The sequence below is a fragment of the Schistocerca cancellata genome, chromosome 5 (assembly GCF_023864275.1).
Source record: "Schistocerca cancellata isolate TAMUIC-IGC-003103 chromosome 5, iqSchCanc2.1, whole genome shotgun sequence".
Lineage (NCBI taxonomy): Eukaryota > Metazoa > Arthropoda > Insecta > Orthoptera > Acrididae > Schistocerca > Schistocerca cancellata.
The window spans coordinates 579,581,818-579,598,905 of record NC_064630.1 but is presented as its reverse complement, the minus strand read 5'-3'; the positions used below and the strand labels follow the sequence as shown (position 1 = coordinate 579,598,905).

General features: G+C 37.4%; 1 protein-coding gene across 1 annotated transcript in view; it reads left to right on the top strand.

Annotated features, from left to right (window-relative positions):
* The window catches only part of LOC126187930 (pre-mRNA-processing factor 6), a 75,218-nt gene extending 65,655 nt beyond the window's left edge, over positions 1 to 9,563 (top strand). The window contains exons 16-19 of the mRNA XM_049929292.1: positions 1,636 to 1,837; positions 2,207 to 2,345; positions 3,181 to 3,307; positions 8,419 to 9,563. Coding sequence (XP_049785249.1) covers positions 1,636 to 1,837; positions 2,207 to 2,345; positions 3,181 to 3,307; positions 8,419 to 8,571 — 621 coding nt within the window. The 3' untranslated portion in view covers positions 8,572 to 9,563. The remainder of the gene's footprint in view (positions 1 to 1,635; positions 1,838 to 2,206; positions 2,346 to 3,180; positions 3,308 to 8,418) is intronic.
* Positions 9,564 to 17,088: the final 7,525 nt, after the last annotated feature.

The window sequence follows — 17,088 nt, the reverse complement described above, 5'->3', positions numbered from 1 at the left end:
AATATTTTAATAGCATTCTGCCACTGCCTTGCATGTTTGTCATGAATATGCTGTTAATGTTTGACATTTCATTTTTGGGGAACCAATGGATGTTTCACAAAGTCAATAGCTGATAAAAAGGAATTTCCAAGTTCTGGGATAAAAAGGAATTTCCAAGTTCTGGCTCTTCAGGTGAACTGGGTAGCCAGGAAGCTTTCCTATTAAGCAGCAGTTACTATTTAGCAGTGTGCTTTTTGTTTCAATGGACAAATGATAATTGAAGCTCCAGTAAGTCAGCTAATTTCTGAACAATTAGAGATCTTGAATTTGAATTCTTCACAACATGAATTCATCACCAGGAGCTGACAGTGACTGTGGAGGGTCTTGTCCATTACTTTGAAGACAGAGCATTGATCAGTGTTTTGTATTTCAGATGCTCCATCCTGAGGTAAAATATGTTGAGACCTTTGGAGCAGAGGAAAACAAATATTTTGGACAAAAATATGAGATTATGTACTGACTTGTAATTTAAAAAATATACTTATTGCAGCTGCATGTAGCATTTTGCCAAGTTGTATAAAGAATGAAATAAAATAATATCTGAGAAATGAAGATTAGAGGGGAGCACAGTCCTAAATTTGCTGTTCCTGTATGCATAGGGAAGTTGTGGAACCATTGTGAGAGTGGTCTGCATAGGGTAGGGCATAGTAGAGTTAAGTAGAGTGAGACCTTTTGTTGTAAGAGATGATCATGTAGCCAGAGGTGATGTAAGAACATGAGTATATGACACTGTTTACTTGCAGGATAATGTTCATTATGCAAATTTTAATGTGCATGTATAGATTCCACATTGCTTGTGTTTCTTCTTAAATTAAGATAACTAATTTTAATAAAATGTTATGTTTTTCCATGTACTTGCTATCATAACATGGATTGGCCACATTTAATGTTCATGGATTTTCTGAAATGTATCACATTTTTTACCTTGTTTTTCCTGTGTTTGGTACTCTGATTCTATTTTCAACATATGGCTTGATTGGTTTCCGTGGCCCATTCATATTGATGTATTTTGTACCTGGTGCCTCTCTTTAATTTTAGTATTTTTGCTCAGTTATTTCTCATTACACAAATTTAGCAGTTGAATAACATGTAAGAATTTCCTTTGTTACATTACTATCATGCATGATATAGCTTTGAAAGTAAGCATTACTGTAGATTAAACCATGTATGCACATAAAAAGAATGTGTTATTCTATGATCACATCATAGTATTTTCCTTTGCAGAGAGACAGGGTTCATGTGGTGCTTGTTAAATTTGATTTCTTTTTTTTGAACACAGATGTTTTAGTTAATGCTTGCCAGGTTTTACAATGTAATGGATAAAAGAATTTTGAAACTGGAGACTGAGTTGTCTCTGATACAGTTTTATTAGTAACAGAAGGACTTACCCTCATTTAATTCGTAATGAATCATTCCATATACTGAAGGTATTTTTTTGTTGTTTTACTATTTTCTTTTAATTTCCTCTAATATGAAATAAATTGTACGTGCTATGTATTTTATACAAAAGATTCATATATGTCTTTGACTGCTTCATAATCATCCAGAAAGTGCAAAAAAATTGTTTATTTTTTGTTTATTTGTTTTGTTATATAGATTAAGAAGTGTCCTACTTCAATTCCATTATGGCGATTGTTGTCATCCTTGGAAGAACGTCGTGGTCTGTTAACAAAAGCACGTTCAGTTCTGGAGAAAGGCCGATTGCGCAATCCGAAATGTGCTGAACTGTGGTTGGAGGCTATACGTGTTGAATTTCGTGGTGGATTACGAGACATAGCCAATACTCTAATGGCTAAAGGTATGTGTGGACTGTATGGCCAGTTGTGATGGCTGAAATTTTTATCTTGAAAGAAACTTTTGTTCTTCATCTGATAGTTTTTGTTTATTTGTAAGGAATGTCAAGGGTTTCAGTGTTACAATATTGTTTGAATTTTGATATTAACTCTTTAATAGCATGTTGCAAGAGTTGTTTAACAAGAGACCCCCAATTTATTACGAAACTGGTTTTGAGTAACACCATTATAAATTTGATGAGGAATATGAATCTTTAATGTGTAATTAGATTTGTGCAAAATAAGAGACTCATCTGCAACACTGATGATAATTCAAGCAGATAGACTTGTTCTATTTCCAGTAATAAAAACTTATTACTGAACAAATTTTACAGCACTGCAAGAATGCCCAACATCTGGCATTTTATGGGCAGAAGCTATTTTCCTTGAACAGAGACCTCAGAGAAAGACAAAAAGTGTGGATGCACTGAAGAGATGCGAGCATGACCCTCATGTACTCCTTGCTGTCTCTAAGTAAGTGTCTGTTATATACTTACTCTCTGATTACACGCAGTGCAGCTTTTGTCATCATAAGAACCCTTTGTTAAGGGAAGCAAATTGTTGGAGAGGCATAGAAATGTAAACATTATTTTGTCACACTTAAATCACTCTCTTCCACTGTTATATCTTCCATTATTATGATTATTTCAGGCTGATGATTGATGATTATTTGTAAATAATAGAATTCCAACGAAAAAATCTTTCTGACGAGATTTGGATACCAAATTCTTCATTATACCCTATCCTGGTTCCATCTTCGTGTTGCCTTTCTTCTCTCACCTCTGTAAACAAAAGTAAAAGAAGCTTAAATATTGGTGATGATAAAAGCAGCATTGCTTTTGGCATCACATAATGGTTATTGTAACAATAGTTAATAATTTTTTGATGTACTTGAAGCTTAAAGCATAATGATCTGTTAATTTTTTTTTTTTCAATATGAATTCTTTAGTGTGGCTTGATGGTCCATTTGATTTAATGGTATGGGACAGTAGTTCAGACTGGAAGTTTCCATGTAAAGCTCTTTTTTCTTTATTTTGATTGACTCTGGTTTCAAACCATAACATAAATCATTTTAAAGAAGTGACTTATCATTACAGCAGAAGCCTTTAAGTCTTCATGTGGTTCAGTAGTTTCGTAGATAATTGTTATGCACATCTGCTGCTGGAGAACTCCACTTAACAATAATTGTAAATTAAGAATAATTGTCACTGAAATGTGATTGGGTACACACATTTTTAATTTTTTATATTTTCATGCACAAACTCTGCATTCATTAATCATTCTTTTGTCATATTTTTCTTTGAAAAAGGTTGTTTTGGTCAGAGAGGAAACTTCAGAAATGTCGTGAGTGGTTCAACAGGACTGTGAAGATTGATTCAGATCTCGGTGATGCATGGGCATATTTCTACAAGTTTGAATTACTCAATGGAACAGAGGCAAGTAATAGACACAATATAACTAATCTGCAGCTGTACTTATTATTAAATACAGTGTTATCATATGTTACTATAAATACTTTAGTTACTTTTCTACATTCCTATGAATTTTAAGTTAATCTAATGTGAGTACTTACATGCAAATAATAAAGTAGAATTTACTTTGACCATTTTACTTTCACAAGTCAGTTGAAAAAATACTTGCATGAACTTTCACATTGGGCAACACTTGTTTTCAATCTTGGCAATCCAGAATAATTCCCATGGGGTCACTGGGTCTTAGTTTCAAGGTCCTATCCTTAAGACCATGTTTTGTCATCTTTTATGACATGTTTAATAGTTTGGCATCATTGTTGAATACATTTAGCAACATCTGAGGTGCTTGCACATGCAGCTATTTTTGTTTGAAACTAAACAATTTTTGAGCAAATTTTGCTGTCACACATTTCCTAACCAAAACATTGGAAAAAAATTACATTGCACCAGCCAATTGATTTGTCAACACCGTCTGTTAGTTATTTTGTGATCATCCATTATAACTTCTTCCACTTTTTCCATGATTTGATTGGTTGATGCTTTGCTAGTGTGTAGAGAGCATTTGTTATATTCAACATCTTCATGGTTTTCTTCGAAACATTAGTACGATTCATAAACCCTTGATTTACTAATAACAGACTAACCATAAGCCATATTTAACATTTCTAAAACTTTGCTGCACTTTATTCCATTCTTATAACAAAATTTGATACATATTCTGTGACCCATTTGTACACTAAATAAATAATTACCAAAATTACCAAAATGTGCACAACATTTTTGAGAACTGACAACAGACTAAACATCTGATACGGATAACACTGTACAAATACTTTTCAGGCATGGGTACCAACACAATATTGAAAATCGTGCGAATCAGAATTATACAAACATGAATTTACAAAATTCTCAATACTTTGTAACATGCCTCATGCAGTCTTTTTAGTTAAGAAATTTTGTTCTGCTGTACTGTAAGGAATTACCAAGAGATAAAATTATAAGAAAAATACATGTATCTGTTAAAAAGAATAAGAATCCTGATAAAAGAAGCTTATTATATAACAAAACTAGTCTGGAGGTCAAGAAATATTGGATTTTAGTATTTGAAAAAATAGAAAAAAAGTTAAAAAAAACCGGAATATGACATTCGTGTGTTACCATATGATAAGTGTAATTTTCTTAGTATATTTTATTAGTAAAGAGTGGCAACTTTTAAAAAATGGACATGTATATTATTGTAAAAACACCATCTTCAGGTCTTGAAGATTTTGATTGATTATCTTGACCATGGCCTGATGAACCAGTCACAGCTGAATGAAATTATATTTAATAAATACAAAAATTTTGCTGTAAATCAAAGTAAATCAGTATTAAATACCAGTTTATTGTGAAAATGTTGGTCAGTATTTGTGCTTGATGTATTTCCTTTACATTGTTCAACCTTTGCTACTAAATTTGCTGCATACGCTAAGAACTCATTTATAGTTATTGTGCAGTCATTTCTTTGTGGTGCTGCAGAAGAAAAACTTTGGTGCCCAAAATATTAATACAAGTTAGTTTCTTAATTTCTTGACAGTCATCGCTACATCCAGAAGTCACTTTTTATTTCACTTTATTTCTTTTGGGTCTCTTCTTGACATAACCAACAAAATCTTCCAAAAAGTTCTCACTATTCTAATAGTCTTTACATTTAAGGTTCTTGCCTCACTGCTATTTCCAGCACACAATCCTGATTAATGTTCCACATGAAGCACATACGGGATGTACTTTTCAGTGTAGGTAATTCTTTCCTAAATAATTCCAAGCAATTAAAGTTAGCTTTACTGCCCTCTGAAGTGAGTTATTGCAGTTAAAAATTTTTTGTTACTCCACATAAATATGGACCTGAAAATGTGGCATCTATTTTTGACAAAATTAGAGTACATTTTGGGCAAAATTAGCATCTGTCTTGGGCAAAATTAGCATCAATTTTTTATGAAATTAGTAGAGGAAGATGATCACAAAAAATTTAAAAAGTTGTGATTGGGGATAAAATAATAATAACAGAGAATAAATACTTTTTATTCTCCATAATAAGAGCTTCTGATGGAATCTGCAAAATCCTACACAGTTTATCTTTCCGAAATGATCTTGCTCTCCATAGTAAGAGCTTCTGAGTGGAATATTTCACAAAATCGTAGACAGTTTTTTTCCTTTTCCGACATGATCTTTGCCTGTTTTCTTCTTTAGACTCTGTTTAAGCTTTCAACAAGTGGATTTTTGTTTTGAAAATCAGCAGCATTTTCTCCTTGGCAAGATCGAAATACGTTCAACACTTTTGTTTTCTGGTTGCTCTGCTACCAACATGATAAGATGACATTCAGCAGCAATCATAAGCAATTGAAAACTTCGACCACCTGAAGGATGAGGACTCGTGCGGTGGTACAAACCCTCTCTCCCTCTCACAAGATTTGTAGTCTTTGACAATCATTTGTGCTTCTGTGAAAGCAGACCTAACACATGATCATAGGGAAGGCAAGCCCTCCTGGTATTTTGAGAGTTGTACTTGAAACCTGTGATGGACCAGTATTAGTCTCTTCACTCATTTCAAAATAAGAAAAGAAAACAATTAGCAATACATAACAGAAAGCAAAGCAGAGTACACAAAGTATTTGGTAAAATACAACAGTAATGGCACAATTGCTTGCTGCAATTGGCAGCATCATAAAGTACACGACTGGCCATTAAAATTGCTACACCATTTTGTGAAATGAAGTCTTGTGTTTTGTCAGTATGTTGTTGTTCATCCATAAAAACGACTGTATTTCCTTTGTCTGTTTTAGATTTGATGATGTGTTCATTTTGGAGTATCTGTCTGAAGTTTTTGAACGTTATTGATTCGTGTTTTTATTGTTTTCGTCATTCTGCTTTTTCATGTGTCTTATAATGTTGTGTATTTCATTTTTTATCAGTGCTCATGTTAGCCTAGTGTTCATATTGCTATTTTCATTTTTCTCCTATTGTTTCAGAACAGTTTCTGACTATATTATGAGGTTTTCTATGTATTCTTCATCTACTTTAATATTCTCATTATATTTCAATCCTTGTTTTCAACTTATAATTTTCATCAGTCTAGGGTAAAATTGATGTGTGTATTTTGATTGTTTATGGTTAATGTTTGTGTTTTGTATTTGTTGTCTCATGAGGTGTGTTATCTTCTTCTTATGTTTTTTTCAATTTCTCTCATGACAGTGTCTACATTTCTTACTTATATCAGTTGACTCATCGAGCTGTAGTGAAAATACATGACCATTGCTTCGCTTTTTGTGGACATTGTACTTGATATCTGAAGACGTATCATTAGTTTTCCAGGAAATAGTATCAGAAGATTAATCATTTGACAGTGGAACCAAAGACATTTTCTTCTTAGCACCATCACATAACATCGATTTCACCATTTCCTAACATGCAGGAAAAATTACATCCTCTGCAGTAGTATGGAGTTGCATTTTCTTGCTACTATGTCAGCAATCTTATAACTGGTCACTTGTACTTTTTCAGAAATAATTGCTCTCCATACTATAGCTTTGGCTTGCTTTTCTGCTGATGAAATCAGTTGGCTAAATAATTCTTTTCATTCCCAGATAAGTGGCGACCATGGTTGCTGTTCAACAGTCTTTTCAGTTTGCTAGGGATCATAAATTCATTGGTTAGATTTTCTAAGAATGATGCATTCTGGTACCAGACAGTTTTCAGGTCCACTGAATGTAAATCCAAGTTTAAATAACTCTCTTGGTACTTACACACTGTTCCATTAGGTTTCACTGCTTTCACGAGACTTACATTTGAAATCTATCACTCTCACTTTTGTTATTGTTATTTGTTTCTGTCACTGACTCATCTTCAAATTTTTTTCCTTTTAGTCAAAAACTTATCCATACTGAAAAATCAGCACATTAACTGGACAGTGCATGCATGCGTGTAACTAAAAATCCACCTCAAAGTAAGCCTCAACAAGGATTGCGTTAGGACTGTGAGACTACAACAACTTGATTGGTGGAGACAAGCTGTGCACATGCTAGATGGAGGCTCTCGTATTGTTGCCAACTCATACATTGTCTCCCCGTTTACTATTGCCAACTCATGTGTCAGTGTGCTGTGGGAACTTGCTACAGTGCTACAGCTGTGAACAAAAAAAGTTTAAGAACCAGTGCTGTAGACCCAGTTGAGTTCCTGGTAAAATATGTTAGTATGGGTTTACTATGCAGTTCAGCTTCAGTTTGACATTTTGTTTGTGAGTGTAGCAGCATTGGTTTGCCAATTGTATAATTTAAAGTATTTATTTAATCACTGTTTATAAAAATCAGTGTCAGTCAAAACATGCAACAGCATGCAATACTGCATTGAACTCCTAACATTAAATCACACAATTTGATATATGCATTTATTATGTAGGTTCACTGTCCGCAATATTTGTAATTTTTCCGGTAATTCTTGGGAGTAATATTTCAAGCTCTAAAGCAACACTTTTGACAGTTTGACAATGTATCTGCCACTTGCTCACACATCAGTTGCTTCCAGGTTTTCCTATTCTTTTATCTGTGGCTGCCTTTTGTCCTTGGCACTCAGCACCTGCCATACCTTAGCTGTTCCAACTCATTGCTATGCCGAGAAAATCTATGGAATCATATCATTGCTGCATTACTCTCCCAGGCCATACTGAAAGCTAGCAGGACTTATAAACTCATGTTGTCCATTACAAAGAGAACACTGATATGAAAGGTGCACCTTTTTTTTTTATCTAATCTGTCTCCTGTCTTGTGAAGCAGAATAATTACAGCAGTTCCAGTTTTGGTGCTCACTGACCTAAATATTTTGTTGTTTGTGTGTATTTTGTCTAGCTTTTGAACTCCATAATTATTATTTATATAATGTAGTGATTATACAGTTTTTTATGTAGAACTTTTTGCAGTGGGCCAGTTATCGATGCAAGGGTAATAAAACATACCAAGTATTATTTTAGTGCTGTCTGGTCTTTTGTGACTCCATTGTACTGTATCATTTTTATATACGTATTTATCTCGTTTTTTATGTAGGAGCAACAAGAGGAGGTTAAGAAGAGATGTATTGCTGCAGAGCCTCATCACGGTGAAGCTTGGTGTAAGGTTTCAAAGGACATTCGTAACTGGCGCTTCAATACAGAACAAATCTTGCGTCTTGTTGCAAAGGATCTTCCCATTCCTGTGTAAATAACAGTAGTTCACTTAAGTGAGTGAGTAATGCTGTATAAAACATTGTAATATTTATGTGTGTTCTCATGTGACCTACATGTGTTAGTATATATTGTGAGTTGAAAGAAATCAAGAAAGTTGTGTCTTTAGTGTTTTCTGTGGCTACACTTGCCCCTTTTTTTGGCATGAATAGTTGTGTGTGTGTGTGTGTGTGTGTGTGTGTGTGTGTGTGTGTGTGTGTGTTACATGGTGACCTCTCATTCAAGGCTACACACGTATTATTTCTGGCTGTAAATGAAGTGCTCAGAACATTAACATATTTCAAAAGTGATTGCTAAACAATCACATAGAATATATAATGTTCATTTGGAGTAAACATAATGTTTTATTGTGTGTTATAATGTGTTTAAGTTGTATACATGCTTATGCGACCTCATTTGTATGAGAGCAGTATTTGTCCTCCTGTAAATTACCATTAACTACACTTCTCAAAGATGTTCTTGAAAACATCATTCATCTTTTTGTAGCAAAATCCAACATATTAATTTCAATGCCACACAGTCATTGTGGTGTATAGTTTTATTTAAAAAAATTGTGGTCACATTGAAGCACCTAAAGAATGTGATAGCAACAATTTATATTCATCTTAATTTTATATGGTGATGTACTGTGGTGCACTGTATATATACTTTTTTTTTTAGAAATTTTATGGCAAGAGTTAACTTTTTTTCAGTGCTTCTGTGGAGTATCTCCTAGCCATCAAGAGTTATGTAAAGTGTACATAGTTTTATTACATCAGTCACTGCAGATGTGGAACTGTAATGTATGTTCCAGTCAAGATGGATAATTAAATAACAAGTTTGACAGTTTATATACATTTGTTAACTTTTGTAACCTTATTGTACAAATAGTCCCAAGATGACCAAAGTTTGCTGATGCATATAGGAAACTGTAATTTTCACCCTCAGATGAATCATAAATATTAAAAATATGACTCATAAACAAGAGTACTTACTTTTATGTCACTCATTCTTCAAATATCCATAAAAAATTAAATCATTTTTATGAAGCTATGAGCACATTCCGTCAATGTGTCTTGTCATTGTTCCCTGTCCCCCCCCCCCCCCCCCTTCCGTCTCGCCTCCCCACCCTGAAAAAGTGTGTAGAAATATACTATTTGCCTTTAGACTACACATTGGTAGAAATAAATTTCACAAAGTTGTACAAAATTATAATTAGAAGCAACTTAGATTTAAATTGAGATATCGTATTGCTTTATACTGCTTATTGTAGGTAACAAAGTGCTACAAGAACCCAGTTGCATATATCTCCTGTTTATTGCCTCCTATAGTTACAGTGAGATGTGTTTCATTTGTGACTCATTGTAACAAACTGACATTCTCTCCAACATAAAACACAAACAATCTTCATTGTTTTGATATTAAAATGTGATATTGCATGTCATAAAATTACTGCTAAAGAAAACACACTTTTTGCTCATGTTTCATAACTTTGTATCTTAAATGGCCCGGGTTCAGATTTCAGGTACATTTTGCAGTGTTATTATTGTTAAAGCTATTTTTTGTTAATTTCAGTGTTTCACCAAGAACTGAATGTTTAATCAAGTAAAATAATAAAATTACCCAAAAATGATAATAATAGAAAAGCCTTTCATGCGATTGCTAGGTCAACATGTGTAGCTGCTGCTTCCTTGATAGTCAGATGTGCTCTGCTATTGCCAAGCATTTCGTTTCCTTACTCCTTGGAAGGAGACTTATTACACCAGCTTGCATTGTATCACAAAACATCCAAAGTAGAAAGTATAAGTAACATGATTTTACAGGTGGTTGCGCACGCAGAGAGGCATCATGGTGGAGGGCGAAGACGTGGGACAAGGAAAGGGATTTCTTCTCATAGTAACACTGAGGGGATGGTGTATACAAATAAAACTTTGTACAGAAACTGAACTGCAACTGGTATATGACATAGATGCTTTCATCCATGGTGATACGACTGCTTTGGGAGATTGTGAGTGGTCATGTGTAACAGATTTTTTACCGGAATCGTTCACAGGTGACTGAACTGTAGTGTAGGATTGGGAATATAAAGGGCGTACGGATGGACCAAATTATTGTGTAATTTTAGTGGGCAATGAATGGGTAGGAACTCCAAAAATTCACATTTTTCAGTAAATGCAAAATAGATGTGGATTCTGCCTCAAAATGAGAAAAAGCAAAATTACTTAATAGACCTTATTTCATAGTGAATTGTATCCATGTGAACTATTTTATCGGATAGTTTGAAATAGCTTCAATTTCTGCATGTAAGTATTCAAAATGTAACAAATTTTCAATTACTAGAATTGTACATCATCTGGTGAAGTTCAGTTTGAAAAGATAATGACATAAGGACCTGTTTACAAAATAAAAAGGGTATGACAGCAATGACATATCAGTGCACACAATGATCTGGCGCCATGCCAGTTGTGGATGGTTGAATGGTCTATTTAAGCTACACACCATGTAATGCAATGTAGTAGTGATCAGCCATTGGACCTAGCATTTTACAACAGAGAAATGCATACATTTGTTTGTTAGCCAAAGCTCAAAACATGGTATAATGCGAAAACTTTTAGCATGGTAAATTAGCTGGCAGATGTTTAGAACTGTGATCATATCGAATACCAATAGAGGTTGGATCTGAACTACGTCGTTAACAATACTCTGCTAACCTCAACAAGCAACTGCATGGTAGCCAGTCCCATATGTTTAGTATTGTGTATTGCTCATGGCTTTCTTTTCTTATTTTGAAAAAAGTGATGCAACTAACCACAGATGTGGTGTATCACTGATTTTGATTACCAACCTTACAACACCAGAAGAGATTGACATCCCTGTAACAAGGTGTTAGTCCTGCTGTAGGCTGCTGCCCTGCTAAAGGGAAGTGGGCTTGTTTTCCTGCACCTTTCCTCTCCTATCTGGCAATCAAAATTCTAGCTTGTTTACACTCAACGGCTATCTGCCGCTACAGCAAAAATGCCTGGACTCTGTGCTATAGCGACTGGAAAACGAAATGTGTAACTTTTTTCGACTGTAAAAATAGGATTACTGTATCTTTGGTTCTACATCTCTGCTAAATAGCTTCTCAGTTCAATCTGTACCATTGTCAAGCATGGGTCTTGCAGCAATGAATGCCCGCAGAAGGCCAAAATTAATAGCCTGCACATTTTGTAATCATCGAATTGGGCAGGAAAAGACAAGTTAAGTCCAGAAACACCAAAATTTGGTGACACATTCAGTTCACTGATGGGAAAATGCTCCTGCTTTTCAACAGAACATTCATTCTTGAAAGATTAAATAGTACCAGACCAAGAAAACAAAGACCATTTTGGAACAAAAAGGTGTTGAAATTTTTGCAAAAGCAAACAATCCAGTCAAAAAGTTCCCAATCAGTGATTTTGTTAACAGTCAATTTGAAAGAACTAAGGCTTTGTTCGTTTTCATTCATCTAGCATGATAATCTTTTATATTGGTGCATCTAGTCATTTACAAACACAAAAAAATAATAAAAATAGATGTGAATTTTGCCAAAAATTGATTCTACATATACCAGTTACTATGGTTGGGATATGGAAAAGGGAAATGAACTTATGGTGTCAGTGGCTTGGAGTTCCCAGGCAGGAAGTTCTGCCACCAAGTGCAAGTCTTATTGAGTGCGACGCCACATTGGGCTACTTGTGCGTTGACAATGGGGATGAAATGGCGATGAGGACAGCACGACACCCAGTCCCTGTAGAGAGAAAATCTCCCACCCCAGCCGGGAATCAAATCCGGGCCCCCATGCGAGGCATTCCAACGTGCTGACAGTTCAGCTAATGGGGTGGACACTATGGTTGTGGTAATATTTTTGTAGAATAACTTCCACCTCTGAGTGCGACAAGAGGTAAGTCAAAGATCTCATGAGGGATGTAGTTGATTTTTGAAGCCGTGGTGATCAGGAAAGTACTGTTCAGTGTTCGGTTCACACTGATATCTTTGATGTTTCTAATTTCTCTTCTGGATGTGTGCTGCTCATCTGCTCTTGCTGCCAACCCCAGATTCATGACAACATACCTTTGTTTTTGCACATTTCACTTTCTTTCTGCTTTATTTACAACTTAGAAACTCATTTCCACCTATTACTGTATTTTACAGACTGTTAAGACACATTTTTTTCTTTGAAAGATTGCTTCCAAAATTCAGGTCATTTTATAACCAAAATTAACTCAAAAATGACCAGTGTTTGACTTAAAATTCCTGCCAGTCTCAAAAATGGTGATATATTCGATGCCGCAGGAAACCTATCTCTGTTTGGTAAACATTGGATTCAATTGGCAGCAGGAATGCACTGATGCAATGAACTTAAGTTGCGGTGATTCACAGGCTTGCTAACACTGTCTCCCTCCTGCCCTGCCATCACACAACCAGACCACTGTCTAACCTATGATGTGCCATTGCAGTCTATAATGCCAGGGAACTTAAATTGAAAGTGATTTGTGGTATCGGTAACAGTATAATGTTTTTTTTAATAGCTAGTTTCATAATGGAAAAAAAGGTCTTCATATGATGCGGGATATAAACTGAAAATAATAGCATATGCAGAAAAACATGGAAACTTCCACCAACAGATAAAACCATATGCAATTGGCGGGATAGTAAAGAAGAACTGAAAAAAATGAGGAAGACTAAATGTGCAAATAGAAGATTGTATGCAAAATTGCCAAAACTAGAAGAGGACATATTGAAATGGATTCAAGGATACCATCAAAATGGCAATGGAGTTATCACAAAAAAAGATTCAAATACATGCTCGTAAGCTAACACTGCAGTAGAGCCTACAGACTTCAAGGGTGGAGTTGGCTGGTGCTACAGAATTATGAAGTGCTGTGGGCTTAGCATGCGAACCAAAACCAAAATATCTCAGAAAATGCCACAAGTGTATGAAGAGAAATTATAATCTTTCCACCACTTTATTATTCAACAGTGAAAGAAAACCAGTGTGGCACTAAGCGAAATAGCGAATATGAATGAAACACCTCTGACATTTGATGTGCTGAATGATAGAAATGTTGCTGTGAAAGGTACTAAAACTGTAACTATAAGACAAGGGGACATGAAAAAATGCACTACAGTCTTGTCCTTTCACGTTGTGCTAAATTTGATCCAGTGATCATTTTCAAGTTCAGAACAGTGCCAGAACCTTCTGAAATACCATCAGGTGTTGTTATTCATGTCCATTACAAGGGTTGGATGGATGAGACTGGTATGAAGTTATGGATTAACGGAGTGAGAAAGAGAAGGAAGGGTGCTTTATTGAAGAAGAGTTCTCTTCTTGTGGCAGATCAGTTTAGTAGTCATTTCAAAAATCCGTGAAATAGAAATTGAGGCAGGGAAATACGAGTTTGGTTCCAGCTGTCAGCGACTGTGGTTGCGTGTGTGTGTGAGTTATTACAAATGATTGAAGCGATTTCATAAATTCACTGAAGCTCCATTCATTGACATATGGTCACGACACACTACAGATACGTAGAAAAACTCAAAGTTTTGTTCGGCTGAAGCCACACTTCAGGTTTCTGCCGCCAGAGCGCTCGAGAGCGCAGCGAGACAAAATGGCGACAGGAGCCGAGAAAGCTTATGTCATGCTTGAAATGCACTCACATCAGTCAGTCATAACAGTGCAACGACACTTCAGGACGAAGTTCAACAAAGATCCACCAACTGCTAACTCCATTCGGCGATGGTATGCACAGTTTAAAGCTTCTGGATGCCTCTGTAAGGGAAAATCAACGGGTCGGCCTGCAGTGAGCGAAGAATCGGTTGAACGCGTGCGGGCAAGTTTCACGCGTAGCCTGCGGAAGTCGACGAATAAAGCAAGCAGGGAGCTAAACGTACCACAGCCGACGGTTTGGAAAATCTTACGGAAAAGGCTAAAGCAGAAGCCTTACCGTTTACAGTTGCTACAAGCCCTGACACCCGATGACAAAGTCAAACGCTTTGAATTTTCGGCGCGGTTGCAACAGCTCATGGAAGAGGATGCGTTCAGTGTGAAACTTGTTTTCAGTGATGAAGCAACATTTTTTCTTAATGGTGAAGTGAACAGACACAATGTGCGAATCTGGGTGGTAGAGAATCCTCACGCATTCGTGCAAAAAATTCGCAATTCACCAAAAGTTAACGTGTTTTGTGCAATCTCACGGTTTAAAGTTTACGGCCCCTTTTTCTCCTGCGAAAAAAAACGCTACAGGGCACGTGTATCTGGACATGCTGGAAAATTGGCTCATGCCACAACTGGAGACTGACAGCGCCGACTTCTTCTTTCAGCAGGATGGTGCTCCACCGCACTTCCATCATGATGTTCGGCATTTCCTAAACAGGAGATTGGAAAACCGATGGATCGGTCGTGGTGGAGATCATAATCAGCACTTCATGTCATGGCCTCCACGCTCTCCCGACTTAACCCCATGTGATTTCTTTCTGTGGGGTTATGTGAAAGATTCAGTGTTTAAACCTTCTCTACCAAGAAACGTGCCAGAACTGCGAGCTCGCATCAAAGATGCTTTCGAACTCATTGATGGGGACATGCTGCGCTGAGTGTGGGAGAAACTTGATTATTGGCTTGATGTCTGCCGAATCACTAAAGGGGCACATATCAAACATTTGTGAATGCCTAAAAAAACTTTTTGAGTTTTTGTATGTGTGTGCAAAGCATTGTGAAAATATCTCAAATAATAAAGTTATTGTAGAGCTGTGAAATTGCTTCAGTCATTTGTAATAACCCTGTATATATATATATATATATATATATATATATATATATATATATGGTTATAATAGAAGGAAACATTCCACGTAGGAAAAATATACCTAAAAACAAAGATGATGTGACTTACCAAATGAAAGTGCTGGCAGGTCGACAGACACACAAACGAACACAAACATACACACAAAATTCAAGCTTTCGCAACAAACTGTTGCCTCATCAGGAAAGAGGGAATGAGAGGGAAAGACGAAAGGATGTGGGTTTTAAGGGAGAGGGTAAGGAGTCATTCCAGTCCCAGGAGCGGAAAGACTTACCTTAGGGGGAAAAAGGGACGGGTATACACTCGCACACACACACATATCCATCCACACATATACAGACACAAGCAGACATATATTGGTCTTTAAATATGTCTGCTTGTGTCTGTATATGTGTGTGTGTGTGCGAGTGTATACCCGTCCCTTTTTCCCCATAAGGTAAGTCTTTCCGCTCCTGGGACTGGAATGACTCCTTACCCTCTCCCTTAAAACCCACATCCTTTCGTCTTTCCCTCTCCTTCCCTCTTTCCTGATGAGGCAACAGTTTGTTGCGAAAGCTTGAATTTTGTGTGTGTGTTTGTGTTCGTTTGTGTGTCTGTCGACCTGCCAGCACTTTCATTTGGTAAGTCACATCATCTTTGTTTTTAGGTATATACACTCCTGGAAATGGAAAAAAGAACACATTGACACCGGTGTGTCAGACCCACCATACTTGCTCCGGACACTGCGAGAGGGCTGTACAAGCAATGATCACTCGCACGGCACAGGGGACACACCAGGAACTGCGGTGTTGGCCGTCTAATGGCGCTAGCTGTGTAGCATTTGTGTACCGCCGCCGTCAGTGTCAGCCAGTTTGCCGTGGCATACGGAGCTCCATCGCAGTCTTTAACACTGGTAGCATGCTGCGACAGCGTGGAAGTGAACCGTATGTGCAGTTGACGGACTTTGAGCGAGGGCGTATAGTGGGCATGCGGGAGGCCGGGTGGACGTACCGCCGAATTGCTCAACACGTGGGGCGTGAGGTCTCCACAGTACATCGATGTTGTCGCCAGTGGTCAGCGGAAGGTGCACGTGCCCGTCGACCTGGGACCGGACCGCAGCAACGCACGGATGCACGCCAAGACCGTAGGATCCTACGCAGTGCCGTAGGGGACCGCACCGCCACTTCCCAGCAAATTAGGGACACTGTTGCTCCTGGGGTATCGGCGAGGACCATTCGCAACCGTCTCCATGAAGCTGGGCTACGGTCCCGCACACCGTTAGGCCGTCTTCCGCTCACGCCCCAACATCGTGCAGCCCGCCTCCAGTGGTGTCGCAACAGGCGTGAATGGAGGGACGAATGGAGACGTGTTGTCTTCAGCGATGAGAGTCGCTTCTGCCTTGGTGCCAATGATGGTCGTATGCGTGTTTGGCGCCGTGCAGGTGAGCGCCACAATCAGGACTGCATACGACCGAGGCACACAGGGCATCATGGTGTGGGGAGCGATCTCCTACACTGGCCGTACACCACTGGTGATCGTCGAGGGGACACTGAATAGTGCACGGTACATCCAAACCGTCATCGAACCCATCGTTCTACCATTCCTAGACCGGCAAGGGAACTTGCTGTTCCAACAGGACAATGCACATCCGCATGTATCCCGTGCCACCCAACGTGCTCTAGAAGGTGTAAGTCAACTACCCTGGCCAGCAAGATCTC